A 24,353-nucleotide genomic window follows, 5' to 3' on the forward strand; every position below is an offset into this window, starting at 1 on the left:
GATGCGTACGTAGATCATGATAGTCGAGTATACACGCAGGTTCATGCAGTTGAGTTGGAGGTTCAATGAACGAGAATCTGCTAATCAATAACATTGTTGTCGTTACGTAAGCATTTACATAATGACTTACATGGAATATTGAATCTGTTGAACAATAACATTGTCGTTCTTACGTAAGCGTTTATGTAAACGACTTACATGGAATATTGGATGAATGCAAGTGCGCAGGTAATGAGAGTTTAAAGGCCATATCACCAACTCGCTGGAGTATCTTAAAAGGCCTACAAAACCTCCGAGATAATTTAGGTGTTGACCTAGTCTCTGGACTTTTTGAATGCTCTGACACACGCAAAAATCTCTCTTCTCCTTTCGTGAAGGTAACTTATCGAAGTTTCTTATCAGTATACTTTTTATACCGATCCTGTGCTTGTCAAACATTTGGACGAGCCAAGTCTCGACATTTTTATATGGTCTTGGAGAAAACCTTTTGAAGCTTTTCAGTTGCCAATCCCATCGTAGCTCGTGGCTTGGGTGGACATAAGCATGAGGATTAAAATCAGTTGTCACATGCTTAGCACTGTTGTAAGCAAACTCAAGAATATGGAGATAATCTTCTTAATCCGATTGCTTGCTAAGGTATGCTCGTAGTATATTCTCTAGCACTTGGTTAATCCGTTTTGTTTGACCATCTTGTCTCAGGATGATCTGCGGTACGTATTTTGAGTTGTGTACACGAACCCTCAAAAAATGATTGTTAAACTTGGGATCACGATTATTCACAAAGATATTGGGCAACCCATACAACGTGTACAGATTGTCCACAAATAGCTTAGCTAGCTTTGGAGTCTTAAGTGTGGATTTGGTTCGAATAAACTTGCAAAGTTTAGTCAACCGGTCGACGATTACCCTTACCAAGTCAATAGTGGTTGGTAAATCCACAACAAAATCCATAGAGATACATTTACCATGAGAAATCTCCAATGGATGCAAGAGACCTCCTGTCTTCAGGCGCTCAACTTTATTTAGTATGCATCATCATGCTCACATTTGTCCTTAAGAGATTCCAGAAACTCACTTCGAAGCTCGGTAAAAGAAGAAAGTTGATCTCAGGCAGTGCATTTGCTATCACATTGTATCGTCTTTTACGATACTAGAGCTTTGCATTATACTCCTGAAGAATCGCAGCCTACCTCGTCTTTAGATCTTTCAAATCTATTTACCGTGTAAACCATTTTATGCTTTCATGGTGAAGCACAATCTCACACTGAGCTCTATATAAATAATGTCGCCATGTCTTCAAAGCAGACACTATTGCATAGAGTTTTCTTTCGTAAGTAGAATAATTCTGCTTTCGAAATCAAGCTTTTTGCTTTCAAATGCAGTTGGTCTTCCTTCTTGCAGAGAAGGACTGCTCTATTAACACGACTATTAGCATTCGTTTTTAAAACGAATGTTTTTCGAAGGATCCACAATAGCCAAATTAGGGCCTCTTGGTCCAAAGTGCAACAACCTGCTCTCTGAGCTCTATATCAAGCAAAATCTTCTCAGGGATGTGTAACATAACACTGCCACTCCTCTACTTGTCGGACAGCCCATGCACTCGCACGGTTGGGCGCATAAATGTTCAAAAAACCCACAAGGCAGCCATGTACCTGCATAGAGACCCATTGGAACCTGCTTGGCATAAACCCCTTGGCACACTACCCACAATGGTTTGCTGCCACGAGTCTGCAATAGTCATACATACACCTCCTTGAATGCGACCACGCCCAAAAGAAGGTGACCAAAAGGTCTCATGGCGACTATGCAAAGCTGTCCACAATAGTCGTACATACACCTCCCTTAATGCCACCACGCCCAAAAGTAGTTGACCTAAAGGTGTCATAGCGACCACACAAAACTTGTCCACAGTGCTTGATACAACTCTCATGGAGGTGATGCTCTTGGAGCATAAGCATATAGATCGCTCCACTCATTGCTACCGTATTAGTTAATGAAATTGTGCGAAGGACCAAGATTCGCACATTAGAAAAAGGGTCCGTAGATCCCTTCGTGTTCTTGAACGCGTCAGATGTAGTTATTATAAATTTTTCTTTTTTGTGTCGATGATGTGTGTACACTTGCATGCGCATTGTCAAGACACGTGAGTTTTATGCAATGCTTTCTCACTAGGTATATGTGCTTGCACTACGGCTTCCTTCAGCGTTTTGGCTTCTTAACACTAGTTTGGTACCAAAACAAGACACTTTTAAGTGTCCTTTTTTGACAAATTTAAATTAAATGCTACTTGCATTAGACGGTTTATTTAAGAAAACCCTCTTGATATGCTTAAATATGTTAGCTAGAGGGTCTTTTAAAAATATAACCTTGCATTTTAGAATATATCATGATCAAAATCTATACTCATAAAGCTGATCTCAGTAAAGCTATTACTTGTGGGCTCAGATTGCACTTAGACTTCTGGCGAAACAACATATGGAGGATCCATCGGACTTACCGAGGGAGTCTCCACTTGCAATAAGGTTGGTTGTTTAACCTTCTCTGTATCCAAGAATTTCATGAGACCCGTTGAGGGCATGTGGATCCCCTTGTTCTGTCTCTCTAGCTCAATAACCCTATGGATGACTTCACAAACTCTTTGTTGTTGATCCTCTACCCTAGTAGTACCCGTTGTGGATTGTAGGACATCTAACCAATCCACGTGATAGGTGCGACCTGTGTATAGTTCGGTTGGAGTTTCCGTTTGTAGTTCGTACTCCCAATTCTCATTTAGGAACGCTCCATCGAGGATTGAGGTGCTAGGGGTGTCCTTTGAACTAGATTCAATGTCGCTCTCTATGGGTTGACCCTTAGTGGTCTCTAATTCATGAGTACTCGATTGCTCTCCTAGCAATGATATTGACATAGGGGCTTTTGCTTTTAACTCTCTTCGTTGCTCCGTCTTGCGTAAGCTCTTGATTTCTTTTTTCCTAGCCGCAATGATATACCGCTCAACTTCTTGTACTTTGGCAAGGCTTCTATCATCAGGTAATATAACTTCGGAGAGGAATAGCTCTGAAGAGTCAGGGGGTGTAGTGAATTGAGTATTTATGTGCATACTCTCCAGGAGCATGGCGTCTACGTTGGTTATGAATGACGAATTTACTTCCCCACCTCCTTCTTTTACATCATTAGCCCCATGTTCGGAGCGAGTGGTTCTACTAAAGGTTTCCTTCAAGCGGCTAAGCACGCTAGACCCAGACCGTGGGCCCATGACATGCATGTCTTGGCTTGAGCTATCGGGATTAGACATCAGGTAACTCTCCATGACGTCGTAGTCAGAGGAAGAATCACTAGACACAATATATGGGTCATGAGTGGTACTACCTTGGGTTCTCGTTGAGGGCGTAGAGCTTAAGGTAGAGGAATAATGGGTGCCCGCGTACACGGAGACACTCTCGATGTGCTCGTCCTCTAGCACATGACTAGAGAGTTCGTGCATGTGACCTTGACACTCTAGAGGTGTTGGTGAGTGTCCGTGAAGACCGCTCACCTAGTTTTTTAGGTGCTTATAATCCAATTTTTTGTATTTTTGGTCCTTTTTTAAAAAACTGAGCCACAGAATAAGACGTGCAATAACTCAAAACGAGCGTCTTGGCTAGAGAGACGTGCTTCACAACTTCCGATTCGATTACGTACAGCCTTCAGAATTCTAAAACTAATCTTTTTCTAGGTGGGGAGAGGACTAGGATTAGTAAGTCCAAAGAGTGAGTGTGAAGGGGATGGTGGAGGACTCGAAGAACTTGTTTCACATGTCCTCCCTTCACTTGAGATCCTAATCTTTATATATAAGGTAGTGTAAGTAGTATATCGACTAGGGCTTGAGGCTTGGGCTTGGGGAATGGTACTGATCCCAATCCCTTCCTTTTAGGATAATAAGTTTTTTTATTTTAATTCTCGAATTTCTTTTTGGTCTCAAATATCTCGAGCGTTTTTTTTTAATTTCTTTTATTTTTTAATTTTTTAAAACAATATCGTGGACGGTCACGCACAGTTTCAGTGGCCTTTTTGGGTCACACACACTAAACCTTTACTTACTCTTCTAACTAACCTAATCTTATCTCCTCTATAAATAACTAGTCTACTAACTAAGCTTAACTACTCTGTTAACTACTTTGTTGACTACTATTTGACAGTGAAGCTATCTCCTCTGCTAACTGCTTACTCATTCACTAGCTAACACACTAACTATTAACTGTGCAAAAGATTATGTGCAAGCAGACATTGGCAGAAAACAGAGATTATGCAGGAAATAAAAACTTGCAGAAAATAACTTCTTCTTCTTTCTCTTCCTTCCTAACACAAACACTCACAGAAGAAGCACAGAGTGCCTCTTGAGCTTAGTGCAGGGCGATTCCTTGGCAACGGCGCCAAAAATGTCGGCTTCTGTTGTACGTATCGAAGCAAGGGACTTGCTTAACATTGTGTGCAAGCCATAGATGGCTCCAAGCACGCAACTAGCATAAACTAGTAAGCTCAAAGATGACAATGGTGTGTCACTCATCGCTCTACGCTTGTTGGTGTGGAGGATTCCTCGTCGCGAAGATGAGGGAGCCGTCGTTGTGCCGCGCTCAACCGCCATCGTGTCTCCGCAATGCTTGATCACTCTCTCTCTCTCTGTGTCTCTCTCTCTCTCTCTCAAGCACACACATATACTAGTACCCAAAGGAGACGGAGGACATGGAGAAAGAGCACTCTTCTTACATTGCACAAATGAGAGTGATTTATTTTAGGTTTAGATTGACTTTTATATGGGCTTGTCCGTTTACATTTGAGCGTCCACACTTGGTTGATCTTACCGAAACATTATAGGTTCCAGTTTTAAAGTGTGCCTCTCATTGGCGACCACTCTTAACCATTCCTACCTAACCAACAAGCCCAATCAATAACATAATACTCTACTAGCAGGTTCGACAAGTCCGATCCATGGCTACATAAAAGGTGGTCGCTTGGTGGTAACAAAATGCTTATGGATTTGGATAAGATTGCACATAGGTTTTATGATTGACATTTGTTTTGCCCTATAGATTTTCTATTATGTTTTGACTATGGAGATTTTTACCAAGATGTTTGTTTTGTCTCTATTGACAAGAAACGATTCATTTATGATTGGGTTTTATTATTTTTATATTCATGCAACAGATGATTCTTTTTCTTATTAGTGAATGTGTTTATAAACAATTATGTGATGTTTACTTTGCTGATTCTTTAACATTGCACAATTAAGTATTCTAGTGTTATGTTTTTTGATACATGCAAGGCATTTTTTTAATCTTGTAAATACGATTCAACAACACACCAAGAGCTCTCCATGTTGAGATCTACACGATAATTTATGTTGCAGACAAGGGTCTTGGATCACGCACAAGTTCTAGCTATTATAATGACAACCTGTGGACATGGGTCCCATGGTGGTACTAAAAGAATGATGATGTTATGTATAATTCATGCTACACTCATGGTAAGCTTTTGGTGGAACAAGGAATGCACGTACGCTCATATCACTCCTAAGTTATCGACGATTTCTTTATGGAAACTATATCACATAAGATGTTCACTTTTAGTCAAGATTGGATTCATGACTCAACGGTAGAGATTTGATAAATGGAACTTGCTATTTGTCACAAGGATGGATGATATAAGGTCAAAGAACATTGCAAAAGAGACTCACATGGAAAGTCGACATATCATATGAGACATATTACACATGTGGACTATGAATCTCACGGACTATGACACTGGCGTCATTCTTTGACATGTGTCATGATGGGTTCTAAAGTGTTGATTGCTTTCATTCTTTGAGGATCATTAAGACACTCTTTGTTTAAACAATTACATAGTCAAAGTTGTCTATTTAGTTATGATTATAATTCTGCCTACAAAAGTGGCAAGATAAAATAGTACGACAGCTTTTAAGTGGTTGTAGGTTAGTTATGCACATTTTGGTAGTCTTTACTTATTGTTGCTTTTAACAGGTGTATCAAGATGTCTCACTTACCAAGTGTTTATGCTATGAGCATTTCTAATGTTTCATCTTCTCATCAGTGAATATAGCTATTTATGCAGAATACTTTATGATGTTTACAAAGATTATTATCACATGGAAGGGTGAACCTAACGAAGGTTCCACTTACGAGAACATTAGGTAATTAAGAAATGGTTTTTCATTTTTGTTTTTGAGAACAAAAACTATTCTCCAAGGGAGAGGGCAAGGCTTGCCACATGCTAGACATGTATGCTAGGTGGGGCTCTATAAGAGAGCATGGTTGGGAGGTTACTAGGATGCATGAACTCCTTGGGTCTTATAGAGGTACATGACATTCTTTTGTTGATTCTCTATGCTTGCTAATAGCCACAAAGGAAACTTGTTAAATGGATGCAGTAAAAAAAAGCGAGAGGATAACTTTGACATGAATCATTGAAACATAAAATTCTTTATGGTCGAAAGTTGGGCGCAAATAGAGTGGTATCATAAGTTTAATGCTTTAATAAGTCAATGCCATAATACAAAGAGAGATACATGAAATTCTTTTGACATTGATTCTCTATGCCTTCCAATAGCCACAAAGTAAACTTGTGAAATGGATGCATAAAAAATTTTTACATTATAACTTTGACTTGAAATATTTGAGGTAAACCTTATTGACATATTTGTGGCATGCATATGATGAGAGACAAAAGCACAATGCTTCTTTACTTATCGTACCACAGATTTTGCCAACCGATGCAAACTTTGTAAGGCATGTGGACATTAGGTCTACTTCATGTTTATATCTGTACATTCACTAGTGAATTTCATGAATCTCTACCATAACAACTTAGTATGTTGTTGCATTCAGTACTTACACTAAATCGAGCATTTCATGCAAAACAAGGCATTTGGACAATTATGAGAGGCTCAAGTGTTGCATTCATTAACATTTAGAACGAGATGCAATTGGAAGAGATTTTCAGGGGTGCGATGCAAGTGTCTATCTCGAGTATGTATGCTCTATGAGGATTTTTATGTTGGTGTTTGAGAAGTAGCAAGAGCACGTGGCTTCTCTTGTATGTAGAAGTGTGGGGTTGATTTGGTGAAGATCGAACCGATTGAAAATTGTGTAGTCACACTTCTTTGAGCACACACATAAACATCATGCTTTGCAGATACGGAAGTGTTGAGAAGCTCATGTATGCTTGAGTACGGATTTTGTGCATGATTTGCTCATGGTCTTTAGAATGTTTATGGCATGTATGGCTATTATGGTCAGATAGCCGAAATACACCTAGGTTTTTTTGCAATTCTGTGTGTTTATGCGCATTGTGAGAGCCATGCTACGGATCGTCGGCTACACCATCTCCAAATGGATACACCACGATTCCTGACATCCCTCCCACTTGAGACTGACACCAAGACAAGACTCATCCTTAGGGGGTACACCTATGGAAATTGTAAAAATTTCTTACAAAAGAACTATCATTTGAGTGCTTTGTACATGGGTATGGGTGAGGTTTAAACATCATGGTTTTTGTGTGGTGATGGGCACTCTCTTGTGTGTGAAGAAATATTTCCCTCAAGTGAGAAGTGATTGGGGTAAAGGGCCAAGTGCTTGTCCCTAGGAACCAACCTTAGACCTAAACAATTTTTACCTTTGATATGACAATACCAAAGATCATACACCCAATTCTCCCATTGAATGTATTCTAGTGTCAAACACAATCTGTTCTCTTATTGCTTCGCATGCTGTGTGAGTGCATAGTTCTCTCAAGCTCTAGGTTATGCCATTTCCCTCTTGAATAATAGGTCTTGAGTTCAACTCTCCTCGTCGGATAGATCTTTAAGGTCTCTTGGTATAGTTTCCCATGACGTTAAAACTCTTCTTCTTCTTCTTCTCTGTCTCTCTCTCTCTCTCTCTCTCTCACACACACACACACACACACACACTTTTACGAGTGGAACATGATGGTAATGGTAGAGAACACATGGGGCATTGGGGAGAAGGGTTTTAAAGAAGCAGAAAAACTTACGTGCCCCCCAATATGGAACGGGGTAATTGTAATGTAAGCTAGAATTTGGTTGATGTGACAAGTTGTCTCACATGCTTTGATTGATGTGATAGGTTCTCTCTCTCTCTCTCTCTCTCTCTCCCCACGGAGAGAGAGAGAGAGAGAGAGAGAGAGAGGGTGGGGGGTTTATTCTGTGGATATATGCTAACTACTCCTCTTTGAGGTGAAGTTATTTGAGGGGCAAGGGGTAACCCAAAACAAGAGTTAGCCCCTTGTGTGGGCATCCCCTTATACATAAGACATTTATGAACAGTTCCAATTTGTGATAGCCATGGCAATATGCTATAGCTCCAAGCAATAGGCAAGTGATTGAAGTGTTGTATGTTTTTGCACAGTTCCAATTTGTGAGTGTCATGGCAATATGCTATAGCTCCAAGCAATAGGCAAGTGATTGAAGTGTTGTATGTTTTTGCACAGTTCCAATTTGTGAGTGTCATGGCAATATGCTAGCTCCAAGCAATAGGGGCATGAAATTGAAGTGTTGTATATGTGCACACATGTTTGAAACCCTAGCAATATTTCAATTGTTTTTAACAAGAGGAAAGTTAGCAATAATGTATCAGATCCTCCCTAGAGGTTCCAAAAATGAGCTAAAAGGAAAATCTACAAGCAATCATTTATCACTGTGTGTCCTTCCTAGAATATTGTATATGTAAGTGAATGGTCTCAATACACAAGGAGAAGGTGACTTCAAATTTATCATAGTGTGATGGTCATTCCATTTTGATGAAGGTAATAGGATGGTAATGCACAAGGAGGAGGTTATAATAGTGGGGAGATAGCTTTGTGGTCATTCCATTTTGATAAAGGTGATAGGATGGTAATGCACAAGGAGGAGGTTATAATAGTGGGGAGAAAGCATTACAAAGCTATGGCACATGTTAGCTAAAAATCCTTAAAGCTTTTTCATAGATTCATGCCATGAGCTAAAAATCCTTAAAGCTTTTTCATAGATTCATGCCATGAAAACATCTATTGTATGCTACTTGGCTAGAGTCCAGTAGATTCTCTGGACTTCAAAGCTGTTTCTCGGAGGGCCATGCTTGATAAGTGATCCCTTCAATGAAAACGAGTACTGCCCTTGATCATTTTAACTTGAGCTATGAATTGAGAGAGAGAGAGAGAGAGAGAGAGAGAGAGAGAGAGAGAGAGTTTTGCCCAAAGCTAGTTACTCTCCATAGAAATTAACACTTGACCTTCTACCAAAGGAAGGAAGAAGAAGAAACACTTGACCTTCTGCTAAAAACTTATCGTGGGTAAATACCTTAGATTTTGGCATACATCAAGGTGGTTTCAAGCCCATAGGGTAAACACCTTAGATGTTTGGCATAAACCAAGGTGATTTCAAGGCCAAAAAAAAAAAAACCCCTTTTTTCTTTCATAAAGCATGCCAATTGCTGATTTACCCAAATTGGATTTAAGCATATTAGGATGTGGTCATGTGTGCACCAGAGTTACCAGTAACATGTCAAAACCTGCATAGTTGCAAAAAAACTTTTTAAGACAAATAATTGATGCACATGTGACCATGCAACCGCAAAACGTAACAGACATCTCTGCATCGCGTGATCACTGCCTTGAGCATACCAAAGAATATTAGGCTAAACTAATTTGGAAAGACATTGCTCAGGATTTTTTGAAATTTAAGTGTTTCAAGCAACACTTATGTTATGGTTTATACACAAGAGGACACTTAGGCTCTCTCTGGCTGGCTAGGGATGCACAGCACAAGAGAGGGTGAGCGGATTCCAAATGTAAGGAAGTAAGAACCTGGATTGGTGTAGGCCCACCGCATTGAAGCTGGCTCCTGTCTGTGCATCCTTATAAGCATGCCCAGGGTAGCCTGGGAAGGCTCCTTCCCCATACACTCCGGTGCAAACACTGCCTATGCCGACTCCCTCTGCATGGTAGCCATCCCCATATGGGTTACTAGCTGCCTCTACTAAAACCTTTGCTAAATTGATGATCATCCCATCTGCACTTGCACTATTGGGCGCCTCAAGGGGCTCCATGTCTGGTCCGTACTCAGCACGGGCAAACGGCCAGGAGCAGTACCCTGGACATTGGTCCCGGGCATTGCCCACCCATGCATAGGCAACTCTACCAAGCTCTCCCTCAGTCTCCATGTGGGCATGCTGCCCACATGCATGCATGCAGAACCCCTCAACACCCACATCTGCTGCAGTTATTATGATGTGAAGGCTCAATGGGTCGTGGGAAGCAGCTCCGGCAGATCTCTTAGCTAAGAGGGCAATATCAGAGTGGGAGAGAAGCTTGCCAAGAGAGTAATTGTCAGAGTTTTGATGCTCAATCAGCAGGGTTTGAGAGACTGGGTTCCCACGCAGGTCTGTATATGCTCGAGTGAGAGACCACCATCTAGCCACTGTGGAAGAAGACCCACTTGCTTTGAGCTTGGAAGAAGAAGACCCACTTGCTTTTTGCCGAGGAAAAGAAGAATATCTCCCTCCTTTTGCCTCGGAAGAGACACTTGCTTTTTGCTCAGAAGGAACAGACCCACTTGCTTTTTGCTCAAAGGAAAACCCACTTGCTTCTAGCTCTTTAGGAGAAAACCCACTTGATTTTAGCCTGAAAGAAGAAAACCCACTTGCTTTTGCGTCCTCAGAATACGGCTTAGAAGAAGACCCATGCTCAGAAGAGAGCTTGGAAGAAGACCCACTTTCTTCTTGCCCAGAAGAAGAAGAAAAAGAAGACGACGCAGTTGCTCTTAGCTTGAAGGATAAAAACCCACTTGGTTTTAGACGATCAGAAAATAGCCCACTATGCTTAGAAGAAGAAAGCCCTCTTCTTCCAATTCTGACGCTACCTTCTATAGGGAGCAGAGAGTTGAGAGACTCACTCTGTGGAGATGCAGAGGAGACTTCAACGATGTGAGAAGGGGTGCTTTCACCACTAAGAGACTCAACAAAGCTTAAGATTGCATGCTTCTCCACAGGCGTAAAATCCCCATAGAATGTAAGGTGAAGCTTAATGGGTCCATCGCCAGCAAGAAGGGCCCCCTTGTGGTATGGAAGGTGAATGGGTGTGTGAGGTAAAAGGACGCAAGAGGCAAAGGGGCAAGTGAGTAGAATGCTTATGAGAAGATGCAGTAGACAGTATGTGTGTGTGTGAATTACTTGCTTGGAGGCCATGGGGGCTTTGATGGAGAGAGCGAGAGTAAGAGCTCTTTATATAGGAAGGGCTTGTAGTAATATATGCACGTGTAGTTTTGAGGCGGACCATTCCTTACCTCAGTCACAAGACTCACAACCGTGGTAACGTATTGCCAATTGGTACAATGTGGGGATGGGCAATGGGGCTTGTGCCACTTGAGAGCGTGTCCTAGAAAAAATGGGATAGGACGCGTTATAACGCAGCTCTCCCCTTTACCAACAGGGATAAAAAGCCAAGGAGACCTTATAACACCCAAAGTGGCTCAAAGTTACAATAGTACTGTTATCTTTCCAAGGCACTGCATAACCTATGGTTATTGCTCATAGGTAGATTCGAGGGCGCTCCCCTAGCAAGTCTCTAGCTCAAAGCGATCCAATTCGTCCCAATCTAGGAATAAAAAGGGGGCATAATCTCATTTAAAGACAAAGTCCATCGTCCATGCTACATGATCTTTTTTTTTTTTGGCAAAACTCACAATCGTGAGTGAATTATATTGAACAGCCCAGGAAATCTTGGCTACTTAACCGCTACTTAACCATTCTTAAAGAAATCAAAAGCGTGCTCTTAGCATGCTAACTTTATGGCTTCATTGATGGTCATCCAAATTGTACAATGGGCACCTATCCAAGCGACTAGAGGTTCCGGCGTGATAGACAAATTTGGCTACCAAAATTTTTTGTCCAAACACGAAGTCATTCTACTATGATTTGGATGCCAAAGAAAGTTGTTAAAGCTCATCAACCAAAACCCAAACATAAAGAAGAGATAATCCTAGGATAATCCTCTTTATTCTGAGTTCTAAAGAGTGAACACCTTCATATAATCCCAGACATAAAGAAGGGATAATCCTCTTTATTCTCTAAAGAGTGAATGCCTTTGTATACTAATTTCTACTTGGGCTTTAAAACATGGTGCGTTTTCTATGAGTACAACCTTGTGCTACTAAAGAAAGTGTGTAAAGTTAGCCCCTTAGATAGGAGAGTGAGGAAAGTCACTTTCAACGGTCATTGCCAATTTGGGTCTCACCAACTCGAGGGAGAAGTTTTACTTATGGCAAGTTGGAGATATCTAGAATGTGAAATACTCCACTCTCCAAGAAGTTTTTGAGAGCTAATAATTTTCACTAGTATTGTACATCCATGAAAGGATTAGGAAACATGATATTATTAACATAGTGTTATGGTAGTTAGTTTGGAGAGTACTCGCTCCACTTTCTATCTTTGGTGAGACTCATTTTTCCATCAAGCGATAATCTCTTCTCGACCTCCCCCCATTGTCTGGGCACTAGCTATCCCCTCTATCATAAAAAAATAAAATGCCCTCCTGAATATTGAACACCTCTTCATCACATTCCCTAGAAAGGCTTATATTTGATCAATGCTAGATTTATCTAAACTCCAAGAGATAGAAGGCCCTGAGGCTATCCAGATGAAGACATCCAGGCCTTGTAGGACTTAGGTGGAGACTTGGAAAGAGAGATGAGTACCTACCTAAACTAGTTAGCAACTTTACCTAGCCACTGGCCATTTGTTATACTCAGCTAATCATCAATAGGACTAGTACAAGGAAGGAAGAAGACCTCTAGAATGTTTCAATGTTTACGTGTACTAAGATAGAGAGCTTCTCTTGGCTGATTACAAAGAATCACTTTGCTTATTCAACTACCCAAAAAGTTTAAGGCCAAGGAATTTGAAGCATAGCTCTCCACCTAGCCATATGCCTACTTATAGGCAACCCTCAAACCCTTGCCACTTCACACTACCCTTGGCCTCACGATACTCCCTCTTTGGAGAAGTGTTTTTGTCATCGAAAACAAAAGTAGGGTATTTTTTTTAATAACATTAATGTTTTCCCAAGTGGCACCTTCTTCATGTCAGTCTTTCCACTTAACTAATGCTTGATGACACATGATGATGGTATGCAAATCATGGTAGTCAAGAATGCGCTTGGGTTCATGTGGCTGGATTGGAGGTTCAATGTGATCGACCAAAATTTGGTCAATTACATTTTCATTCCAATCCAAGTGTTTACGTACATAACTTAGATGAAAAACCAGATGAATACAAGAGGGTAAATAATGTGACATGCTTTAAGCTGTCCCGAATAGTGCTAACTAACATAATTTTGATATATGCTAACTAGTACAATAACAGGAGCTAAATCTTGAAGATCTATGATGCATGATATATCAGTAGAAAGCTCCTGAAACAAGGAATGTAAATGTACAAATTCTGATAATTTGATATTTTTTGTGAAAATTTTATTGCAATAGCACGATTACTAGAATTTTTTTTGAGCATAAAAGGTTTCGCGGGGTCCACAATAGCTAAAATGGGTGCAATAGCTAGGGCAACCTTGAGAGCATCAAAATTTTTTTGTCGAGCTTCTCCCCACTAAAAGGCTTTTCCCGTGGCTTTTAGTTATTCTATCATAGGAACATTAATTCCATAATAGTTTTTTCAAACTTATGAGATAAAAAGCCGCAAATCCCAAGAAAACATGGAGCTCTTCCATATTTTTTGGAGAAGGCCATTAATGAATGGAATACACTTTGGATTCATCCATACGAAGGCTCATGGCTGAAATTACATGTTCCAAATAGTGAATCTAAGCTTTCAAAAAATCACACTTAGTAGTAAATCAAACACTTTGTTTAGATGCTATGCTCTTTCTTAGAGGCATTGCACACTAGGATATTATCAAGAAAAACAATGACAAGTTTTTCTAGCCAAGATACTATTCATGAGCATCATGAAAGTGCCTGGCACGTTGGTTAACCCAAAGGGTATAAGCAAAAACTCATAACGTTCAAACCTTGTTTGGAAAGGTTATTCTTACTAGTAAACGTATTTAAACAACGATAATCTATACACATGCACATACTACTGTCCTTTTTCTTCACCACTAAGATGGGAGATGTCCATGGTAAATAATTAGGTTGAATAAACCCTCTATTGAGGTAGTGAATGACAAGTTTTTCTAGCCAAGATACTATTCATGAGCATCATGAAAGTGCCTGGCACGTTGGTTAACCCAAAGGGTATAAGCAAAAACTCATAACGTTCAAACCTTGTTTGGAAAGGTTATTCTTACTAGTAAACGTATTTAAACAACGATAATCTATACACATGCACATACTACTGTCCTTTTTCTTCACCACTAAGATGGGAGATGTCCATGGTAAATAATTAGGTTGAATAAACCCTCTATTGAGGTAGTGAATAAGCTTACATTTCACCTCAATAGCCTCAGAAGACACATTCTATAGGGTGGTGTACTAACGGGCTTACTATTTGCAACCATATCTATGCCGTGTTGCACAAAATGTGTGTTCGATGGTAACTCTGGCGATAAGTCTTCTAGAAACACATCCTTGTATTCCATTAAAAGTCGTTTTAGTTTACTTGAAATATTTTCTTATTCTAGTGACAGAGAAGTAGCAAGAGAAGGAAGAGAAGACAGAGAAGAATGCGGTGTTGAGGAATCTTCAATCATTGTGTAACTATTATTAGCATTTGATGGCCACCTCAAATGCCCAAAATAGGGTGGCCGGCCAAGATGTGAATGAGATTAAAAAAAAAACTTCCTTGAGTAGGCTATGGTAGCAAGCGACAATAGCACAAGGAACAAGGAGAGAGAGAGCGCGCTGTAGGTTTCTTATCTCACTGCCACGAAAAAATGGAATTTTTTGCCCTCCTCCTTGCAAACCCAACAACCCCAAAATCACCTAGTTTCGTGCAGGCCGCCCAAAAAGCTTGTGTGCAAGCAGGGGTCCTCTCCCACACAGTGCTGTGCTCTCCCTTTCTCCACGGTCCTCCTCTATGCATGCATGCAAGCAAAACCACACCTCTAGAATAGCTTGCAATTGAAGCTCCGATATGAGTTTAAGGCCAAGAGATGTGAAGCATAGCTATTCACCCAACCCTATGCTTACTTATAGGCAACCCCTCAGCCCTTGCCACTTCATAGTGCCCTTGGCCTCATAGAAAGTATCAAGGATAAAAAAATAAAATCAAGGAATAAAAAAAAAATTCAAGGATTACAGAAAAAAAGTAAATGTGGAAATGACTAGAATCCCAAACTTTAGCTCTTGGGGTCTAAAATGGCAAGCCCAAAAAGGCTACCTTGCCATCGATTGTCATGCGCGATGAATTTTGGAATGGATAGACGCTTAAAAGGTTTCAAAAATGGACTATTTGCAAGGTTCAAGTTGGAGGGAAAAACACTAACTTAGCTCTACCCTTCCAAATATTGTGCCATATCACATTTTGTCATTAACTTTGACATAACTAGTACCATATGAACACCTTTCTTTCATTCTCCTTTGACACTATATCTATCCCCTATTGTTGTACCTACCAACTATAGTTCAATTGAATTGCACCATATCTATCCCCTATTGTTGCAGCTACCAACTATAGTTCAATGGAATTGCACCATATCTATCCCCTATTGTTGCAGCTACCAACTATAGTTCAATGGAATTGCCGCCTCCATCATCAACCACTACTATTTTTGTGTGTGTGTGTGTGTGCGTGCGTGAGAGAGAGAGAGAGAGAGAGAGAGAGAGAGAGAGAGAGAGAGAGATCCTAAATGAACTTAAGCAACCCTTCCTTGCAATTCTGTCGGCTAGCCAAACATCAAGATTGGGAATATAACTCGATAATACCGTTCTCCTCTATTCTTACTATTTTTCTCGTGCTTTGGTGTTGCCTTGACAATAAAACACGACTCTTCTACAATTGAGTGTAAAGCCATCAAGCAGTGCTCTACATTTTCCAAGGTTAATGGGCGTCTAATATGCCAATGCCTCAAACATGGTCTTATGAAGTTATGGTGCTTTGATTTAAGGTTACCTGCCTTCTAGTTTTTGCTCACGTTTTGGTTTTATTTTGGATTAAATTGCAAAAAATTAATGTAATGCACTTGGTAGGACTATATGAGGTAGTGTATACAAAAAAATTGCCCTTCACTCCATTTTTGAACGACTAAAATTGCAAAATTTTGACTAGATTCTGGGCTTTCCTCGAAGAAAATTGGCAAAATTATGCAAGTATTAATGTAAAATAAAAAAATTGTTTAAATTTTGAGAGCCCTACCACTTGGTATCCTGGGGGCTTCCCTTAGGGATAGCGTATGGTAACACATGATTGTAAATGGGGGTGTTTACAAGGGAGAGTAAATAAGGGGCATTTTGTTGCACAACAGGTGACGTCTCCTTCTTGTTGCTGGTTAATACCAGTGTTTGGGAAAACCCATTTTCGCAACCATGCGAAGTTTTTTCTTATGATTTTTCAAAAGAGAAAATTTTGAATTATTGAGACGATTTTTACTAGACCAATTTTCTTAAAATCATGGCAAGATTTTTCCTTTTTGTCTTCCTCTCAAGCGGCATTTTTTCTTTTCAAAACGACTCGATTGTAAGCCGGGACACACTTGTCCCCGAAGACTAGCACTGAATTCCCTAGGCTTGCCAATTTTCTTAAAATCATGGCAAGATTTTTCCTTTTTGTCTTCCTCTTAAGCGGCATTTTTTCTTTTCAAAACGACGCGATTGTAAGCCGGGACACACTTGTTCCCAAAGACTAGCACTGAATTCCCTAGGCTTGGTATAACCAATGTATTAGATGCTCTGACAAACATGTTAAAGATCTCAATAGACCTCGTAAGTGTGTTCTTTTGGCTTTCTTTATGACCAATTTAGGGACACGACTTTGGTAAAACAACATTTTCTTTAATTGTTTAAAGGCATATGTGCTATTGAAATCAATGAGAGTACTAGGAGTGTTGTCTTTTGAGCAAGTGGCACCACATGCAACACTTGGATAGTATACTACAAAAATAAATGTAAATTCTCAAAATAGTGTCAAGGACCATAAATTTGAGTGTAGATAACTGTTTCATGAGTGCTGGCCCGTGATTTAAGTCTAAAGTTCTTTAAGACGTTATTGATGCGGACCATCAGATTATTGTGACATGATGCCATCTTATCATCTATGTAATTGCATTGTGTAGTGTTCATTGACTTTTTTAAATGGTAAGCATGCCTAGGTTGTTTTCCTTCTTTTGCTTATAAGAATTTAAATGAAAAATATCATTATATATATATTTTAATTATTACAAAGGGCGTGAGAGCGTTATATTAAGTAGAGATCAAAATTACATTGTGGGACTTTACAAAATGATACTTCCAAAGGATGTTTGACGAATGCAGAATGGACGTTGAAAGGCTACGAAAGTTGCACAACAATGGGATACGACTGGTTGCCCGCATGCAGGATCTATTGGAAAATTTGTCAGCTTAAATGATTTGTTTGCAGAATGGTATATCTTTATTTTATGTATAAGGCTTTCTGTGGTTCATTTAAACACACTATGGCTAAGTAGCTAACTATGTTGTGTGATAAAAATTTCTTTTGTGTTTTCTAAACACTATCTTTTTCTCTCCCTCTCAACTTAAATTTACCAACCCCCCCCCTTCTCCCGCCTTTCCCAAAAAAAAAAAATCATCCCCTCCTCTAAGTTTAGAAGGGAAAATTATTGAGAGCTTACGTGTAATTCTTATGTTTATTTAACTTTTCAAACCCTCTCCCCAAAGTGTACATATAGATTCCCTAGTTGTGTCCATATGAGGGATTTGTATGCAAATAAATGAGATGAATGGAAAAAAAATTCAAAAGTGAACTTTATTATAAGGTTAATATTTGATACATAAAGAATAAGAATTTCAACATGCACAGTTTTTGGGATATGACATAAATCACCATAAGTGGCTTCCATAACTATCAAAAAGTATCACCTTAAGTAATGTGATCCAGTACATATGCCACATAAGAAAATAAAAATTTAGATGAAATAAATGTTTTATGTGGTCATTCATTAAATTCACAATTGTTGCGTATTTGATCCACATAACTTTCTATATTTAATTATAGTTGCAAAGAAATTGTTTTGCGCATGAGAGTTGCAAAAATATCAAGCACATATATAAGTAGCTATCATGGATTATTGCATGCAACCTACTCACTTTTTTCTTAGACTAGTGGATGCATTTTAGTGAAGGATCAATCGTTGTTTTGCGTAGGTGCTTTTCATGAGTGTAGTTACTATTGAGTTTGTGTACAAAAGTGGGGGATTTTAATATTTGTGAGTAATTTGACTTACAATTTATAAGTTTGTAAAACCATTTCTTAAGATCTTTTCTAGATTTCAAGTACCACATTACTTATGATCGTGGAAAAAGGACACTAAAGTGTCCTTTGGTACCAAACTAGCATTAAAGCGGGCCGGAGCTGGTATTGGCAACATAGCCGTACTGTTGAAATATTTACAGGGAATTTCTCAACACAAGGTTAACAGTTCTAGGTATAAGTGGATTATTTTTAACGGTATTTGAAATAAATTTGACTACATTAAGCCGTAAAACCTCATGTGACGATCTCATTGGAGATGGCTATGACTGGTGTTTTTTGAAAATATTATCTTTTGACAAACAAGATGCTATCAATTTTTTTTGTAAGTTGTGAACATTGGGTTTTAGAGAATGGACATAAATGAGAACATAATTAATAAGGATATACCTGAGTGATTGATTATATAAGTGAAGGTTCACTCAAATGCAAATCACTCATTACTTTTGTTTTACACTAGTTCAATCCCTAACTAATTAATGACAATGGGTTAAACCTGATTTGCAAGTTGTATATGGATTTGGATGTGCTGGATACCCTAGTACCTGACTTACTGGTGGTAGAAAGGCTGCTTTGTCCAAATGGATACAATGCTTTTTACCTTATTATATTATGCTCATATGGTTAACTTGTTCTACTCCTCTCCTATGGGAGATGATGCCAATAGTTAGGGATGGTTGATTGCCTCTGAGTTATGTTTACTACTCTTCTAGATTGTTACTCCTTTGGTACAACCTAGATGGTTGATGCACGTCAGTATTGGTGCTTTCTTACGGTGGGACTCTACTTTGTCTGCTTGCTCAATAAAATTTCTTGGCCATGCTAAAATATTGGTACTCTACTAGAAAAACCTATGAGGTTTTTCCTAACTTTTAGATGCAAGAGAGACATACATTTGAAGATTAAACCTTGGTTTAATATGGTTAGATGCAGGAAAGACACGCGTTTCTTCACCTTTTACTTTGAATTTTTGATATTTTCTAGTGGAGTGCATACCCTTGGGGCTTGATGCTAGATCAATGAAATATCTGCCGTAACTAGGTGATTACATTTGTTGGTATTTCTTTAATGAACTTTTTTGTTACTCCCCTATGGGAGTTGATCATGACATTTGAGGATGGTTGTTAAATGGGATACCAATGATTCACCTTGGACTATGGCTCTACTATGTGATTGAAACCATGTTTTGCCTTACCGTTATGGGCAAATTTGATGAATGGTTTCTAGATGTGGCTCCTTTTTTGGGCCTCCCTTACTTTGTTCTTTTGAAAGATTAAGGCTTCTTCTACAACTCGTAGGGATTTATTTATGCTAATTACAGTATACTGGTATCTATATGACTTATTTGGCAGGTTAGTACCATTGTAACTAAGCTAGCAAAAAAATACTAAAATGTGGGTATTGTACTTCTATCCTATGTACATTTAGTACTTAAAGAAAACTCGATGAACTATTTTGTAGGAACTCATTTTTCATGAAGGTAAGTATACATTGGTGAATTCAAAACTATAAATTGCTTTTTGATGGTATCCTTTTTGGTGAATAAATGCATAATTCTTGAAATAAGTGTTAGTATTTTACTTGAAAGTCATTTTGATACCTTTTGGTCTTTACTTTACTTGCTGTAAATTTCTTTTTGATGCTACCCTTTTTGGTGAATAAATGCGTAATTCTTGAAATAAGTGTTAGTATTTTACTTTATAATCGTTTTGATACCTTTTGGTCGTTACTTTACTTGGTCTTGTATTCTACCAATATAGGGCTACCCCTTCTGAAGATCTAGTTCTTCTAAGTTCAAATCTTGAAAATGAGCCTTACAACTCTCTATAAGGTCTATTTCTTCGCAATCTATTTCCCTTCTCAGAAGCTCCCAAGCTTGGTATCAAAAAATGATTTGTAGCGTCTCACATATATTCATGTTTGTTAGAATCTGTCAAGAGGTTGTGTCATGCATCATTAAGTATTGATAGTGTTCCACTTGGAAGAGAAGATAGCCCTATGAGAATGGAGATGATATTTCTTTGGCCACAACAACACACGGCTCACATACTAGTAATGAGAATAAAGTCAAGAATGCAGTTTATCAAAGAAAGATCTATGCCCAAATACTCTAAACCTATTTATTGGGCTCCCATGTTGTGTATCTTTTCTTCTTTCTAATCCCATTGAACCCATTCTTTCTATGGCTCCATGTTGTATATCTTTCCTTTTTTTTGTGTGTGTGTGTGTCCATAACTCATAATTGTGGGTGGAGGTGTTATATTAACCCAAAACGTAAAGTACAATGATCCTCAAGCATGTTATGTGCCTTGCAGGGACATAATGCACGTTGCAGAGCAACACAACCCCTTATCGAAGTGAGTTACTTAGATAACTATATTGAATTGGTTGACACCAAAACTGTGATGGATTTAATACTTTTTACCACTCTTAATAATTTTTGTGTTTTTCAATAGAGATGATCACTTCTTTGTTTGCGACTGTTCATCAAGTGGTTGTCTTTGAAGATACGTCGGTTCTTAGACTTCCAAACTTGTCTAAAATAGCAAAATTGGACAATTTGAGTTTATATTAGGATAGCTTGATTTTTTCCATCTCTTTCCTCCCAAGATAAGGTCGTTCTTGAAGAACAAAATATTCCAAGTTTTTGAATCCATTTTCAAATTTTTCCTGCAAGGCCTCTCGTAGCTAGACCATTCTTGAACAATGAAGAGGATCGTCACTAGCAACTTTACACCATGAGCATCTATAAGAGCTATCCCTCTTGTTAAAATCTTCACCCATAGGAATATTTGCGTTTGCAAGGGCCACTGACGGTCCCATATGTTGCTAGATACTAACACCCATCTGGATTCTAGCCCCTATTTCTACCCAATGCTTATTGAGTGGGAATAACCAATCTATTTCAACATAAGTTTAAAATAGATTGCCTTTGTTTTTGGATTGGTGAAGTTTCTGTGCTCTAGCCAATGCCATGCTTTCCAATCAAACTTAGCTTCGTAGATTGACACAAGAACATTACTAAGACCTTTGAGTATTCTATTGATCAATAGTCATTTAGATTATATTGTTTAGTCAGCTGATCTGCTTCTTTCCACCTTGTGCTACCTCTATCCTAGAAGTGGGTTAAGTGCACGAGTCCTTTGTTATTGATTTTTTTGGCAACTTTTCTCTAGAACGAACTCAAAAAGTCACTTCCCCTTTTGCTAGCCACGAGGACCAATGTGTAATGGAGTTTTTCAAGTGCCCCGAAAGGTTTGGAGCACTTATTAGCACGCCCGTGAGGCCACTTAGATTTAGGCTTTCCCATCAAGGGACCAACAATTTGTCGTGAAACTTGATCTCCTTCCACAAGCCCCCCTAGGAGATTAGCATCCCTTTGTTAATCATGTCCCATGTTATGATGGCCCATGCCCCATCTTGTTTGGTGATTGAGACCATAAACTTAACACACTGGGCTTCGACATGCATTGTTGGGTCAAGAATCCTTATGCCACCTTGCTCTTTAGGTCTAGCAACACACTCCCATTTAGCCCACTACCAGAGGATGATATCTTTGGTGTTATTTTTCCACAAGAATCTTTTCATGGGTTTTTGAAATTCCGTCCAAATTTCCAGTCACATTTTTCTATCTTGAGGAGAGGCCCAACAAAGGGCAGGAATGGGATCTCATAAATGAGTTGATCACATTCACTCTAATGTGGAAGGGAAGGAGCACATAATTTCACCTATGCATCTTGACCCAAACTTTGTCCCTAATCCAATGGAGCCTCTGTTTATGAGAAATTTCGGCTTGATGTGGAGCTCCTAGGTGGCGGAAAACTTTTCCTTTTGAGACAATGTGCCTCGACCATTCAATGGGGTCGAGCGAGTCGTGTTTGATCATTATTGAATTTTTCACATTGCATTTTGATCCAATGGCTATGACAAATGTCTGCAAAATCTCTAGAGCCTTCCTCATCTCTTTTGGGCAAGATTTCAAGAAGAGTAGCGAGTCATCAACAAAAAGATTTGTCAGAAGTTGTTGGTTATGTGGTAGTGTGACCCCTTCTATTTCCCCTCCTGCCACACTTGCCTCCAACATGGTGACCAGAGGATGTAAGCCAATTGCGAATAACAGTGGGGCGCAAGTGGAAAACCTTATATGTTAGATCTTTTCACTTCAAAAGCACCCACAATTCTATTACTAAAAAACATCTCTAAGTGGTTCTCTTCTCCAAGGGTATGCATTGTCTGAATGATCGGAGGACCAATACCTAGTGCTTTCATAATGTCTTTTATATAAGACTAGAGGATCCAAATGTACACTTTGTCCAAATCAAGTTGTAGGAGGACGCATTCTTGATCGGTGAAGTTTGCATACTTGATGCCGATCATTGTTGTTAGAATGTTATCGTAGATTGACCTTCCTTTGATAAAGTTGTGTTGGTGGGAGGTGATAACTTTATGCAAGGGTGGAGCCAACCTAAGGGCAATAGCTTTGGGGATCCGTTATCATTGTGATGGGTCACCAATGTTTCACATGAGAGCAACACGCAAGCTTTGGGATGGGTTTGATGAGACTTCTTTTCATGCTTGTATCCAACTCCTCCTCTAGAAGGGATTTGTTAGCCAATCGCATGATAGGGGTCTTCAAATCCTCCCAAAATGCTTTGCAATGAAGGCTTCTCCAAGCGGTCTGCTTCTGAGGGTGTTAAAGTTATGTTAATATTGTTGAGAAGGACAACTCACACTTTTTTAATATGACTTAAGTGATTGAGCGTTAACTTAGCCATACCGTCAGGGTCTTGCACTATTGTCTATCTTTTGACTTTGAGTGCTCTCAAGAAATGTGCTTGGTTGGCATCCTCAAGTTGAAGGTAGATCTCTCTTGATAGTAATTGTCTTCCTTACCACTTCCAACTGCTTGTCACCCAGTTGCTTTTGCTTCAAGCCACCTCCCATGCTCTGCTTCGGAAGCCATCCCCTCCCTTTTCTTTTTCTTGAGCAATTCAACGTCCTCTTTAGCATTCACCATGCTCTGTTTGTTTTTTTAAAAGAAAAGATCTCTAATACCCAAATAAGGAAATGATGGCAACCTTTTGGAGTGGACAAATTTAGAAAGTGGGGAATATCTAGAAAGCTCCGCTTAGCCTTTGAATCGTCAAAGTGAAGGCTAAAAGTTAACTTGAATAATATTGTGCCAATGAAGTGATGCTGCCACATACATCTAGCTTTTGATCATCTTTTCCTGTGTATATGACAAACACATCAACTTTAATTGTACAAACACAAAGTTTTTAAAAGAAACTCAATAGCCACGAGTATTTATAAAAGATCAAGGTACAATGTATTTTGAACCGGTGGTTTACAAAATCTTGGCTAGATTCCGAGCTTGTGTCGAAGAAAATGGATAAACTGTTACAAGGTTTATATAAAATCTAGCAAATCCTTCAAATTTTTGACCTAAAAATCGGGAGATCTTTAAGTGTGCCCTTTTTACGCTTTTGGCAAGCCTTGACCATAATTATTGGGAAATTTTTTCATTTGAAACTGAAAAATCTTTTTCAACATTCAAATTTGAGCAATATGGCTATAACATCAAGTAAATTGGTTGGATTCTTGCATACATAGTGGTTATCTATGCTAGAAAAATGGGGGCTCTTTCTAGCATAGATTAGAACCAGTGTTTGAAAACAACTGGGGTCAACATAGCTTTACTAGGTAGAATTGCAAAATTTCTTGGCTAGATTCCAAGCTTAGCATGAAGAAAACTGCTAAATTATACAAATTTAGTGTAGATAGTGGCAAATGCTTCAATTGATAACCTAGAAACTGGAAAAGTTTTAAGAAGCTATTGCAAACCCAATTCTACCAGAAAGATCGTACCACGAAATGGATTCCAAAGAGAACACCGCCTTGATGGCT

At 39.1% G+C, this 24,353-nt stretch overlaps 1 protein-coding gene and 1 long non-coding RNA gene across 2 annotated transcripts in view; one reads left to right on the top strand and one right to left on the bottom strand.

Moving 5' to 3' along the window:
- LOC147426398 (uncharacterized) overlaps positions 1-5,960 on the top strand; it is a 64,278-nt gene extending 58,318 nt beyond the window's left edge. The window contains exon 2 of the long non-coding RNA XR_015186188.1: positions 5,384-5,960. This is a non-coding gene — a long non-coding RNA (uncharacterized LOC147426398). The remainder of the gene's footprint in view (positions 1-5,383) is intronic.
- Positions 5,961-9,687: 3,727 nt separating this feature from the next.
- Positions 9,688-11,276, bottom strand: LOC147426399 (uncharacterized). The gene has a single exon (XM_086498354.1). The coding sequence runs from the start codon at positions 11,232-11,234 to the stop codon at positions 9,798-9,800; it is 1,437 nt and encodes a 478-aa protein (XP_086354480.1). The 5' UTR covers positions 11,235-11,276; the 3' UTR covers positions 9,688-9,797.
- Between the last annotated feature and the right edge of the window lie 13,077 nt (positions 11,277-24,353).

The sequence above is a fragment of the Adiantum capillus-veneris genome, chromosome 24 (genome assembly GCF_014529385.1).
Source record: "Adiantum capillus-veneris isolate H3 chromosome 24, ASM1452938v2, whole genome shotgun sequence".
Taxonomy (NCBI): Eukaryota; Viridiplantae; Streptophyta; class Polypodiopsida; order Polypodiales; family Pteridaceae; genus Adiantum; species Adiantum capillus-veneris.